At 44.7% G+C, this 13,726-nt stretch overlaps 1 protein-coding gene across 2 annotated transcripts in view; it reads right to left on the reverse strand.

The window, feature by feature from the left end:
* IPO9 (importin 9) overlaps positions 1–13,726 on the reverse strand; it is a 33,483-nt gene that overhangs the window by 15,398 nt on the left and 4,359 nt on the right. The window contains exons 1-10 of one of the 2 annotated variants that reach the window (XM_083812983.1): positions 11,763–11,932; positions 11,612–11,673; positions 10,872–10,958; positions 9,701–9,902; positions 9,419–9,507; positions 9,048–9,134; positions 7,237–7,356; positions 2,742–2,842; positions 1,164–1,222; positions 477–628 (exon numbers count right to left, since the gene is read on the reverse strand). In XM_083812983.1, the coding sequence (XP_083669109.1) occupies positions 477–628; positions 1,164–1,222; positions 2,742–2,842; positions 7,237–7,356; positions 9,048–9,134; positions 9,419–9,507; positions 9,701–9,902; positions 10,872–10,958; positions 11,612–11,673; positions 11,763–11,868 (1,065 nt within the window). In that variant the 5' untranslated portion in view covers positions 11,869–11,932. Of the gene's footprint in view, positions 1–476; positions 629–1,163; positions 1,223–2,741; positions 2,843–7,236; positions 7,357–9,047; positions 9,135–9,418; positions 9,508–9,700; positions 9,903–10,871; positions 10,959–11,611; positions 11,674–11,762; positions 11,933–13,726 lie in introns of those variants that run through there. The other variant, XM_083812982.1, reaches the window with a different exon arrangement.

The following is a 13,726-nucleotide window of genomic DNA, read 5'->3' on the forward strand; positions in this document are numbered from 1 at the left end:
CATTGAAATCAGAATTTGACAAACTAATGACTGACCTGGAATCAATGCTACACGGCTTTATTTATAGATGAGGAATGGGAGAAGCAGATGAATCTTTAACAGAGTGCCTCTTTTTATGCATGCCTGCCTAAACAAGAGAAACAGAGGATGGCTCGCAGGCTTGGGAGGCCAGAAGGCACAAAGAATTTCAGTAAACATTATTTCATGCTACTCACACAATCCCTTCACTATCACAGAAACCTGGCTATCCCTTTCAGCATAACAACCCTCATTTTCACAGCATATTCCTTCATCTGCTGTCCACATTATACTCTATAGGAACATCTGGATGCTACTGCCCTAATTCCTGGCACAGCAAATTGACAGAACAGCCTATTAGATTACAGCAGCTTCCATTCACTGAAACACTTCCTAGGACATTAACTGTTCTAAATCTCTTATCTCATTTGCTTCCTACACAAGAAAAACATGCTCACCTGCTCCTCTGTGATCTGCATGTAAAGGAGGATGTAATAGATCAGCTCTGGCAAAGCCTTCTTCACCGTGCTCTTAAATTTGTTGTTTTCCAACAAGGCATGAACAAATTCAAATATGCTGAACACTAGATTTTCAAATCCCAATACTTCACCTGAACAAAGAAGAAAGTGAAAAAAGCAACATGACTGAATATGCCAACATACTGAAAGGTAAAAATGGGTGTCAAATATAATTACAGACTGTTAGGCTGTCTGGCGGGGTGATGCTTATTCTTACTCCTGTACTAGCAAGGACAGCAGCAGCCCCAGGAGGATGTCTGACCTCATCACTTTCTGCTCTTTTCCCACATCACTGCACACCCCTCATTAAAAATGATCAAGCCCAACCTAAAACCTGTTTGGTTTTCTTTTGTCCCATCACTTTTACCTCAAAATTGCTGTAAACCTCACTCCTTGAGTCATTAGAAACCTTAAATTATGCAGCTTCATTGATCACAGTCGAATGAAACTTGGAAAGAAGTGATGGACAGTGTCGTAACAGCATAAATGTACATTATCGCAAACTCCTAAGGTGTTTCTGCAACTATTTTGGCAACAGTAGTTGCCAAAGTAGTTGCCAAGTAGTATTTAGGAAAGTTCATTCCTCTTCAGAAGAGAGCTCAGAAGTGCAGTTGAACAAGTTCTTACCATCGGAATCCACCGGATCCTCCACCTCCTCTGTATAATTTACTTCTGTTCTCACATAAGTAGATGGAGTTAAGCAAACATGCACGTTTCTGAGGAGCTGCATCTACTTAGGAATTAAAATTCCCATTAATTGAGATGTTTTCTTTCTTAAAAAACATTGACTTGCACGTAGTCTCGTGCTTCAAATGGAAGACAAGCCACAGGATTTCCTGACTTTGTCCACTGCCCAGCTTCAGAGACCGTTTCTCCATCACTTGACAGGGTCCCCAAGATAATTTGATACACGCAAACCAAATCCTCCAAGGTAACCCAAAACTTCACCTATATCTAAACTTTGCCAGAATGGAACCACTCAGACTCAACCTTCCCAGGGGACAAGGAGCCAATTCTAGACTTCAGCGCTGCCGAGGGTGAGGAGCCACGCCGTGCTCCCACGCGCTGCCTAGTGCTGGCTCTGCTCCTGCACTGGGAGGTGGCAGAAAACTAACCTGGGGGCGGAGAGGAAGGAGGATTCTTCTGGGATAGTGAGCCGATAGATCCAACACATGCCAGAGCAAACACAAGGGAAGGAAGGACAAGACTCCCCTTTTGCACACAAAAACTATTTTGTCAGCTCAGCTGCCAGCAGAGCTGCAGTGGGAGTCAGGACTGGAGGTGAAGAAATACGTTATCAGCAATTTAACAACCAGCTCCTTGTGTTTTAACAGGTGTCTTTAAAAAAAATGCAGTAGGATTGTGAAACAAAAGACTGTCCAGGCAACTTTGGTATGAAAAGGTCTAGATCTGCGATCTCTAGGAGAACAGCCATGCTTATTAGATTACAGAGGAAAAACGCAGTCAACCCTTGTGTTATTACAACACAGCGCCCAGTCCTGGTGCCAATTCAAAAAGCTCACAAAAAGCTACAAGAAGGCTCAGTATTTTACAATTTACTGCCTCGCTACAAAAAGCTAAACCAGCAACTTCTGGATTAACAACAGGGAAAGATTTGACTTGTCGGTTTGCAAGTCCTGGGAAAACTACCAACAGAATACCTCTTTAACATAGTCATTACTTTGCTGCACAATCTGCTAAGTGATAACATTGAAAATGCAAATCAAATTCAACTTCTGCAGCAAGCACAACCACTCATTCGTACTGCTGCAGCAAGGGATACTGTAGATTCTCCTCTAAAATCTTTACATCGTGACTAAACATAGCATCATAGAGCAGCTTGGGTTGGAAGGGCCCTTAAAGACCACCCAGTTCCAACCCCCTGCTATGCTATGGGCAGGGATGCCACCCACTAGATCAGGTTGCCCAGGGCCTCATCCAACCTGGGACATCATTTTAGGAAGGCAATTTTCAGTGAATAGTAGCAGAAATAATGCAGATTGGCCGCAGTTCTACAGCCAGAGTACTCTTGGTGCTCACATCATTTATCAGAGTTGACATAAGCCAAAAGAAACTTTATGGATCCTACTGAAGTAACAGATATCCAGTAAATCTATCCAACAGACTCGTAGTTCTGGTCCTCGTGGCGTAGGAGATAGTTTGTCTTGGTCTCATCGAGTTAAAACCATTCACTGCAAAGGATATAAGGCGGCACTTTCCGTAAGGGTATTCCAGACGATGGGCAGGATCTGCTGCATCGACGAAACCATGTGCTTCGGGTAGTTCTTCACTAGTGCCGTCACAGCCTGGAAAGAAAGAAAAGCATCAGTCAGAAGGGAAACCAGGTATGACCATCAAAACACTCAGCTCACTGGCTGCACTTCCATTAACAACTGAGATAATCCAAAGCCTTGCTGCCACCAAGGCCTCCTCCTGTCACTCCTGACCATGCAGTCCCACCTCGTGCACAAACTCTGACAAACAGACCTCTCTTCTTATTTGCTCTTCTGCAGGGAATCGAAGGGACGATATGAGATGTACACCTCTGGAAACGAAGGCAATGCAATAACTGGGTGATAAGATCTGTAATACTACAGACTCCAATCAAAGTACGCCACTGTCTGAACACAACTGCCATCTGGAAGCTATCTTGTCCCAGAAAAGGAACTCAACTACCAAGGAACACCAGACCCCTGCCTATTCCCCCCACGCAAGCAAGATACCTGTTTGCACATCCAGGCAACAGGTACGATGGAAACCCCCCAGATCAGTTCTCACCCATTTCAACCTGCAGACACAGGTGACTACCAGCCCAACACACCTACCCCAGGGGATGCTTAGCTGCCCCACAGCAGATTGTGCCTGGGGGGTTTCACGAAGCTGACCATGCTGATTTACGGGAGCCCTTTCACTAACGCTTGCCAAAAAGTTTTTGGATCCTTTGGGAGTCACTGAACTCCCACTTCACCTAGCATACGCTGTCTCTTCCCAGAGGTGTGCAGCTCCAGTTCTTTTCTATTAGTTACAGAAGAGTCCCTCCCAAACTGCCTGACACTACAAGACATATGGGTGTTTATTTCTGCTTACCTGACATTAAACGCAACAGTTTTTCTAGTTTGTTTTTTTTTTGTAGCATTGGGTACATTAATGGAGATAAGGTGGAGGCTGGTGATGGGCCATGTCCCTCAGGGGTCTGTCCTGGGACCAGTGTTGGTTAATATCTTTATCAACAACACAGACAGTGGGACCAAATGCACCCTCAGCGAATTTGCAGATGACACCAAGCTGAGTGGTGCAGTCCATACACCAGAAGGAAGGGATGCCATCCAAAGGGACCTGGGCAGGCCGGAGAAGTGGGCCCACATGAACCTAATGAGGTTCAACAAGTCCAGGTGCGAGGTGCTGCACCTGGGCTGGGGCAATCCCAGACATGAGGACAGGCTGGGAGAAGAACTCACTGAGAGCAGCCCTGGGGAGAAGTTACAGCCAAGCCAGGCGGTAACCAGCTGCACCCACACCTGCAGCCAGAGTCACTGCAGGGACTCAGACATCACCACCGGGGTGCAGTAAGGCAGCTCCCTAACCCCTTCCAGCCACTCTGCCAGCCAACAGCCAGCTCTATCTCGACTAATTGTTCAGCATCTCTTTAAAATCACCTCTAATAGCTCTGCATTAAAGCCCTTTCTTTTGCTTGCTTCAAATCCCACTTGCTTCTTTAGACGGAATCCAGCACACTGCAGAGAAGGAATCCCAAACGCGTGGATAACAGCTTAACGCACGCTCGCCAGCAGCAGGAGAGCTGAATGTTCAGCTCAAGTGCAGCAGGTGCACTTAATGTCCTTTGCTCATAAGCTGAAGAAATTTGCCTTCAAACAATTGACTACAACTTTGTCTAACTACCTAATTACCTGTTCAAACAGCAGAAGCGTGAGCATGACTTTTCATACCCAACAGGTGTCAAAGGAGCAAATTTTACACATAAGCAGCACTACAGCAAGGCTGTCAGATGCTTTAGACTGTTGGTTAATTGGTGCTCTTGATATAATTACTGCATACCAAATAAATCATATCTGTATTCTCATGTTATGAAGTTTGCCTCAACTCCATTACTTGTCATGGTTAATTATTCTGTTTCTCTCAAAACAATCAGCAGTGGCATGTTCAACAACAACATTGGAACTGGGATGCAAGGATCATGGAGCTGCAGATCCCCGAGCCTCAGAGACAGCAATTTAATTCATGTTAAAATACTAAACTAAGTAATGAACTACACTACTGGTTATTTTGTTCTGGTCTTCAAGGTTGAAAATATTTTTGTTCTGGCCAATCCTTCTACCCACCCTACAAGGTTTAAAGGCATTTGCCTGCTGATAACTTGTTCTAAACCCGTAACTACGCTTGGAAAGATTTGGGACAAATTAACAAGCAGTGGTCTCACCCCGATGCGATCCACCCTACTTAACTTTCTTAAACTGGATAACTGCCCTAGGGGATCAGGCAGATGTGTACACTTCAGCATAATTCAGAAAAGGTTTTACACCGTCCTGCATAATGTTCTTAGATGGAAAGTACATTTTAGGTCAGCGCTGCCTCTGAGTTCCCCTGAGATTTCCATGCACCTTGGAGTACACGGCTCTCAAGAGATAGGAAAGAAAAAAAATCTTCCTATCATTTGCTTCCTAGCACTCACATTGAGGGGAGGAAAAAAAAAGACTGAGTTTGCATCTGGTTGAAAATCTATTACCAAAAAAAGTCTCGATTCCCTCTCCCATCGCATCTGCATTTCAAGGGGTTCCTATAATGATCTCATCTGTAGAGCTGGCTTAACTGATCTCTTGAGGTCTCTCACTTCTGCATTACAATGACTATAAAATACACTTTCCTAGAAGGAAAGGCGATTTATCAGTCTTACCACTTGAATCCCTGTTGCCTTAGAAAATTGCTATCATTAGCTTAGAAACCCTAAGTGACAAAATCATGAATTGCCAGGAGCCAACAGCCAAGATACTCATCTCCTCACAAAAAGCCTGCTACAAACCACTTGTCAGCAGACAATCTCCGAAATTTACTGTTTAAATTTGTACTGATTTTCTGCTGCCATCAATACCACCCGGCACGAGAACAGTGTATTCAGGTCCGAGTCCTGCACCTGTATCCAACAACGGCCAAAAGCCAATGCCCACACACAATTAAGGAACAGAGCAAGAACATGATGGCATTTTCTCAAATACTTTCCCAGCCTGCCACATCTTACAAGGGATTCCTGCTGTATGTCAGTGCAGGTAAAGTAGAAATAGCTCCAGTTTCTGCAAGCAATTATGTAAATAACAAAAAAGGCTCCAGCCTGATGCAGAACGTATGAAAGTAACGTGAACAGGACTGGTCTACATTTACAGTGAAACTACCAACCACAACTGCTTTCATTGTAGGCTGAAAACTTGCTCTGCTACTAAAAATCCAAATGCAAGTATCTGGAATCAGAGATTCACACATTCTTGAGCTGAAGCCTGTTCAGAGGTTACGCTGCAGAGTATCCCAGAGCGTTCCCTTTATGTTAGCTTTGCTGTTTTGCACAGCCAAGGGAGACAGCAGCACGAAACATGCACTTCTCACAACGAAGGAAAAACCACCACAAGAGACACTCTCAACAAAACCTGCCAACATCCCAGCCCAAACTCCCTTCCATTTGGTGCTGCACAGTGAGGAACGTGCTCCTCCTGTTTCCAGTCTACAAAACCTGCAACCTTACTGAGGAAAGGCAATAGGAGGGGAAGCGATAGCATGCTGTACCAGGGGACATGTGGCTTTAACAGGACTACGAAAACAGGTTCCACAACACAGAACTTAATAGCTGCTAGTTTGTATAATACAATAGTATCCTTCTGCAGCTCCCAGCACTTATTTTCATGGCTCCAGTGTAAAGCTAATAATTATGAAAAACGTGATGCTTGTTTTCAGTAACTCTTCCTTATTTTTTCTTCAGGAACGTGGCTGAATGGGCTTAGGTGCTGAGCAGCACCTTCATAAACCGGTACCCTGTGACCCAAGCAACTTACTCCAGCACATGTGCAAGTAAATGAAAACCTGGATTTGATTCTGCAACTTCTGTTTCTGAGCTCGTCTTTTCTCTCCCATGTTGCAGGCAGCAGACCCTACAAGTCCTGTGCTCCCCCAGCAGCTGAAGGGCTCACCATGCCTCCACTGGCACTCTCATCCCCAGGCACTGAGCTATATACACAGAGCTCTGCAACCCAGTTTCCTTTCTCTTGTAAGGAAACTGAGAGAATACAAAGACTTTCCAACTCCATTTTGCAGAGACAATTTAATATTAAAGAATAGGCAAGTTCTAGAAAAGCACCTACACAAAACAAGCTCCCAAAGCCTCCTTGCAGCAGAATTCTGCAGCTGGTTTAGGAAGGACAGAACTGTAACCACTGAGCAGCGTCCGAACACAATGCATGCAAGGTGTCTCAGATCAGTAAACAACAAAGACATACATCCTTATGGATCTCGGAGGCATCTACACTACAGGCAGAACTGTTTCAACGTTGTATGGCACTGGGAGCCAAAACAAAAACCTTCGTATTTCCTAAGACAAGCAGCACCAGGAGAGGTGATGCACACTCGAGTTTCTGTTTTCCGGCACACCTGACAGTGTATTTGTATTTGATTGTTACTGAATCAGTCTTAACTGACTTACCTTTAAGACTTCCATCTTAAATCCACTGTCTGATGTGGGTCCATCAGGCATTTGCAGGGCCTGAACGAAAGCCTCCGTGAACTGCTGCACCACAGGAAAAATCAGGACTTTGGCCGCACCCTGGTAAAAATCAGTGCGAGCACAGGTCAGTTCGAGGTACAGATCTCCCCTGTCTGACAAGGAAAGCACCAGAAATAAGAGAAATTGTGTTTTTCTGCTACAAACCCAGAGGGACTCAGGACAACTGCAGAACGCAGTTACAATGCCACTTGTTTCAGACGTCACTTTGGCTCTCTCCTCGTGCTGGGAACTGATCTCAGCTGAATCCCACCTTCAAAACCACGCGGCCCAGACTGCTGCAAAGCACACACCTGCGTCGAAGCCATTCGCCTCAGACTCCAGACAGAGACCCAGACAAGCCAGCCAGGAGTCTCAGGAGCAGCGCACGTCCTCCCGACGCGGGCACCTCCGCCTGATTAAACAAATCACGCCCTGCACCCTCCTGCCCAGACCCCTCGACCACAAAGGAGACCCGGGGTGACCAGCTCACACACAATTAACGCTGAGCCCTGAGGACAGCATTTAGCTCTCCTTTGAGCCACCCTCCCACAAACCAAACAAGCTCTTGCTGAGCCAAGTACCAACAGCTGGCCTCAAGATTACTGGGATGATTCTCCCTAGGAAAATGCAGGAAGTATTTTTCCAGATGTCAAAGCACTCCTTGGCCAAGCAAGTAATAGTGGACAAAAACATTTTTATTGAGAATTTTCATTATAACTCCTTATCTAAGACAGCTAAGATGTATGTTTAACTACAAAATACCACTTTATCAATTTATACAAGGACTATCTCTCCTTGTACGTGTCTCAAATTTGACCTGAAAAAATTTTTTTTTTTATATAATGTAAAGGACACTTTTAGCCCCCCTCTAGAATAAGACAGTGGGGAGCTAAAAAAGACTGCTGCGTTTCGGATACTGGTACCAGTGGCAATATGTTGTTGCGTAAGTAACCTTGTCAGTGCAGCAGAGATACGCTGTAATTATCAGAACTTCCCAAAAGTCCGGACTGAATTCCTCCCTGTGCAAACAGGAAGGAAACAGCAGAAAGAGACACTCAGCACGGACTCAGAAAACCAGATGCTAGAATAAGTCATTCCCATCTCCAAAAAGTTGGAAAGAGTTATTCAGCGCCTGGGGAGTGCTGGAAAACCCACCGGTCAGAGGCCATTTAAAAAACAGCTGTACTCAGCTAGACAGGAGATCCACATGTGTATATAAAGCTGCTTGACCGTGTAGTGTTTTTTATCTTAACTGCTATCCTAAAATTTTTGTTTGGTTTCCAACACCCCTTTGGGAACAAAGAGCTGATGTATGTTGAAGCAATTGATTAAGTAGCAGGAGCTTGTAACCAATGCCTAATCCAAGGGCCAGAAAACCAGCTATCAAAACCCAGACTGCCCAGGTGTGGAGGTTAGTTAGGACACGCAGTCCACCTGGCAACTGGGATTTCCAAGCAAAGAGATGATGCACCATCTCCTCCTCACACTGACTCCCCTTCTCTGACCTCTTACGTGCTTATCTGTTGATCTGTCACAAGCTACACTTAGTTATGGAAACCAAGTCACAGTTTCAAGGCATGCATGCAGATGAGGGAGCGAGCCACTTTACATGTATTAAATTACACCCTCTCCCCCAGAATTACAGTTGATGGCATCTAATTCTCCCGGTGTTTCATTTTCATATTAACAATTATTTAAAGCCTTGCTCAGTTTGAATTCAATGTATGTTGCAGGGGATGTTACACTCTTGCCTTTTCCAGCTCCTCCATGTTACAGATCATGTGGGCACACGTGGTAAATATCTCCACTGCACGTGACCTTGTGCGAATACCATACACCTAGAAAAAAAAAGTAAATAGATCAGGAACACGAGATATATTAGTTATAAGTTATCCTTTGGTTTTCTTCTTTTAATTGTATTTATTTTTTGCTTTTATTCCCTTTTATTACTAGCTTCAGAAGTTCTATTGAAACATTAGCTCTCATGAATTACCACATTATTGAGAAAACTCTTTAAGACTCTTACTGTGCTATAGTTTAACCATTAAACCTGGTGTTTCCGTGCTCCAAGAAACGTTCCCACGAACACAATTCAGTACCAACTTAATGGTGAAGATCATACCTCAGCCATTGTGAAAATTTTGTACATCTCTGGAAGAATAACAGGAGCAACATGCGGCATCTGTGTGTCTGTCACTTCTCGTGTAAACTCTAGGAGGTTGAAAAAAAAGAAATAAGTTCTTGTAGGAAAACAAATTTGTAGCAACAAAACGGAGAATTTCTGGGAAACACTAAATACATTGGAAACATTGATTTATACTCGACTAGATCAGTTTTGTCTGGCCTACATAATGGTAATCCCTAAAGGCCAGCAGAAAAATCTCATGCTCTCACATACCCGTACCTGTAAGCACTCTCATGGCTCCGTGCACTGCATTCACATCCCCACTAACCAGCATCTCCATCAAGAGGTTGAACAGCTCGGGCCAGGCTTCAGGCCAGTCCCAATGGGCGATTGCTGACACTGCATAGGCAACGCTCGAGCGCACTTTGCTGATCGATTCTCTCAGCCCGTTGGGTAGGAGCTCCCTAATTGCAACTTTTGCCTGTAGAAAATAACATTAGTTAGCAAAACACATCCTCAAACGTAAGGGAATTTGAAAATATATAGACTCGTATATACCTATGACCATATCCTGATGCTGATTCAACGTCAGCTTTACAAAATCAACGCTCATGAGATAACAAAAGTTTGCACTGTATTTTTTTTAATGGAAAACTGCAGGGCGTGTTGTGAAGTAGCACTCTCTTCATGCAGAGCACTTGGCCAAGCATACAGTAAACAGCCTTTCCCAGCTCCCAGCTGCAATTAGATGCGATGTAGATACGGATGGAAGACATCCAGGGTTAGTTAAGATAATTGGCAGTTCTGATGTCAGGGACTATGTTTGCTTACTTTGGAAGATTTGGTAAAGTAGAACTGATCACCCAACCCTGAAGGGACAGAAGAAATCAAGCCAGCACTTCTGGGGCATAATTCACAGGATCTGTTTCAAGGAACCACCTCTGGATGGGATGAATCACACCCTAGATGTGAAGGATGGTCTAGCCAACAGTCAAAGGCCTGGAATCTTTGACCATTTTAGCCATTAGATACTTCTACTGAACAGATTTTGAAGGAAACCCAGCAGACCTTTGAACTCAAATTTGTCATGGGAAAGCAGCCTGTAAGTCCCAAGCTGGAAAACACAGGATCCAGCAATACCTGAAAAAAGACTGCCAGAATTACTACTTTTAAAACTTTCAAAGCAGGTTTCCTTTAGTTTTGCTCTCAGAATGACAGAAACATTATGGTTGAACTTCTCTTACAGAAATTAGCCCAAGTATCTTTAGTCTAGCATGGTTTCAAGCGACTGAAAACACATTTTTGAAGTGGAAAATGTCAGAAAACCTTAACTGAAGCCATTAATCTCTTGTAACACACAAGGGCAATGACACTTTTAAAGCCAACTACAGAGTTAATATTCTTGATGGATAAAACATCTTGAAGCAGACAATGTGGAGTCAAGTCTTACCCTTTCTGTGGTCTCTGGAGGTCTGAACTTTTCTGACTGAGAACACCAATGAGTTTCCACATACTGTTTCAAAATGACAGACGCTAGCTGTATTAGAAGAGAGGTCACAGGTCAGTAACAAATCTCGCAACCACGGCCAGGATCACCCCTGCCCCATTTGCTCAGCCTTCCATCCCACGTGCTGCTTTCGGAGGGGTGACAGCCCTTGCCAAAATGCAAAAATCTTTGTGAAATGGAGAAAAAGCCCCCTGCAGTAAGATGAACTGATGGTTGTTTCTTGCACAATGATGGCCTGTACAGCACTAACACAATAACACAACTTTATTTTCTCACCCCTAAGGAGGCACGAGATATGGCCACGTGGTAAGTACGGAAACACAGAGCCCAAACCTCCTTTTCAAGGAGGAAAACACCTGCACAACAACATTGTGCTGTGAAGACAGGCTGCACTTCTGCTTGCTGATGCCTGCTGCCCACCTACCAGGCTCCCCAAGCGCCCACACCCAGCACGCTGCCGTCCCAGCACCAGGTTTACCAAGTCCAAAAAGCACTAATTTCAAAAAAGGAAAGCATACGACATCTGGATATGCTGAAAGTGTCAATTCTGCAGGAATTTAATCGTAAATGGAGAATGATGATGGAAAACTACCTTCAATTCTCCACCTGGAAACGCTGTAGGACGTTCTACAAACCAAGGAAATTAGCAGTGAACTGATTTTTCCAGTTTTGGGTAAACTCACCTGCCGGATGGCCAGGGCACCCTGAGGATCCACAGTCAGTTCTGCTAAATGAACACCGAACTCTGCAATATTAAGAAGAAAAAAGGTTGTATCGTAGCTTTTATTCCCACACAGCAAAACTCATCAGGATTTTTGGAGAAAGACATAATACCGATTGAATGACTCATATGTGGGAAGGAGAAGACAATTCCAAAGTACAGCTTCTCAAATGAATCACCAGCATTAATTCTCCCTTGCGTTCTCTGCACAAACTCCATTTATTTTCTCAGCATCTCATTTCTTTCTCTTAAGGGCAAAAATTTTGCAAGCCAGGTTAGTAACAAGCAAATGATTTAGAACCTTTAAATAATACCTTATCTACAACAAAACGTCATTAGGCACGTCCCCACACGGGGGATGCAGGGATGGGGTCCAGGAGGGAGCAAGAAGCAAGCGGCCAGCCAGCGGTCCCCCCTCGGCCACCCGGAGCGGGGGCATCGCTGCGGCTGCCCCACGGGGACAAACCTGCACCAGCAGCACCCCGGCACCAGCAGTGCCCCTGCGGTGGCCAGCAGCAGGATCCAGGGCTGCAGGAACTCTGCCACTAAGTATTTTTGTCGGGAAAACGCACGAGCTGCTTGTGGTGCCCAAGCAAGTTCTACAGCAAAGGCAAAACTGAAATGCTCGCACCAATTTTGTCCATGAGGAAATAAAGAAAATAACTAAGAGCAGCTGTTGGTATGGTAAATCCACATGCCTCAATAAATGTCCTTTAAATTGCAACTTCGAGCTCTGGGATAACTGTACTAAATACTTCATTTAATTTCATTCACCTACTTTAGAAACGCATTTGTGGTTTCAGTTCCAGAAACCGGGGAGCAGAAGGGACGTCCCGTGGTCCAGCCAGCACCACCGGACTCCCACGGACAGGATTAAATGTGCTTAAAGCATCCCTGGCAAAAACGTACTGAAAAATATTCTCAAAGAGTTCTGCAGCCTTCGTTAGTGACATATCCAGGTGTTGCACAAACGTGGTCATCTATGGTCCTCCTAATAACCACCTCACTTGCTTTTCTGGCTTGGGAGAGAATTGCCCCTCACCTTCCCGTGCTTACACCAAACAAACCCAGTTCCTTCAACCTTTCTTTACAGATCATACATTTGAAAAAAAGAAAAGAAAAGAGAAAAAAAAAACCTCTTATCCTAGCTGCAAAAGCAGGGAGACCCATTCTGAGATGTACTTGACGTAACACTCCTCTCAACCACAGCAGTAATTATTCGTCTAGGAGCCTGAGATATTCCAGACCCGAACACAGCACTGAATTTCAGGCACATTTTAAAGGGTGTAAGCGAACTAAGGAGCCAGAATAAATACCACGGCTTCACACAGTTGCAACGCAAACCAGTCACACTAATGAAATCTTTCAATCTGTCATTTTCCAACCTGCACATACACATTTGAGTTTTTTCCTTTATGTGCATTAGTCTGCACTCAACTTACAGAATGCTGTTTCAGCGACTTTAGGCCACCTCTCCAGTTTTCCAAGTCCTTTCTAACTGCTGTCCAAGCAGATCCCAGTGCCACCAGCGGTAACCTGCAGGTGTGCTCGTACAGCAGCGACCACGAGCTCTGCCTTAAAATCCCCTCGGGTGGGACAACAAGCCACCACCAACCTCCCTACGCACGGGTTTTCCACCAGCGGCACATCCTAAGGTACCTCAGACCGGTGTGTTCTCCATGGATAGTAACAAAGGTTGAAGCTAATCGCCTCGCAAATCTTACCAAACTCTTATCATCCCCCGTGGCAGTTTCCTTAAGCAATAAGCCGTCTCTTCCATCAAACAAAGCAGATGGATTTATCAAGAACATATCATATAAAACAGTAGGCACCGCGCGGCACCTAGTTAGCCAGCTGCTTAACGAGCTGTTCCAAGAATCCCTCTAGGAACTGAAATTACACCGAGTGCTGCATAGCTCACTGGCTCCTCAGTTTTCAGAGATTTGGTTCATTATTGGGTTTTTCCAGTTGACTGGGGACTTTCTGTCTCTGTCAAGGGTAACTGCACTTGAAATGCGTCTCTTCCTAAGTGCTTCCCCCGCTTACGTGCTGTGGATCTGACACATCAGAAATATGA

The sequence above is a fragment of the Anser anser genome (genome assembly GCF_964211835.1).
Source record: "Anser anser genome assembly, chromosome: 27".
NCBI lineage: Eukaryota > Metazoa > Chordata > Aves > Anseriformes > Anatidae > Anser > Anser anser.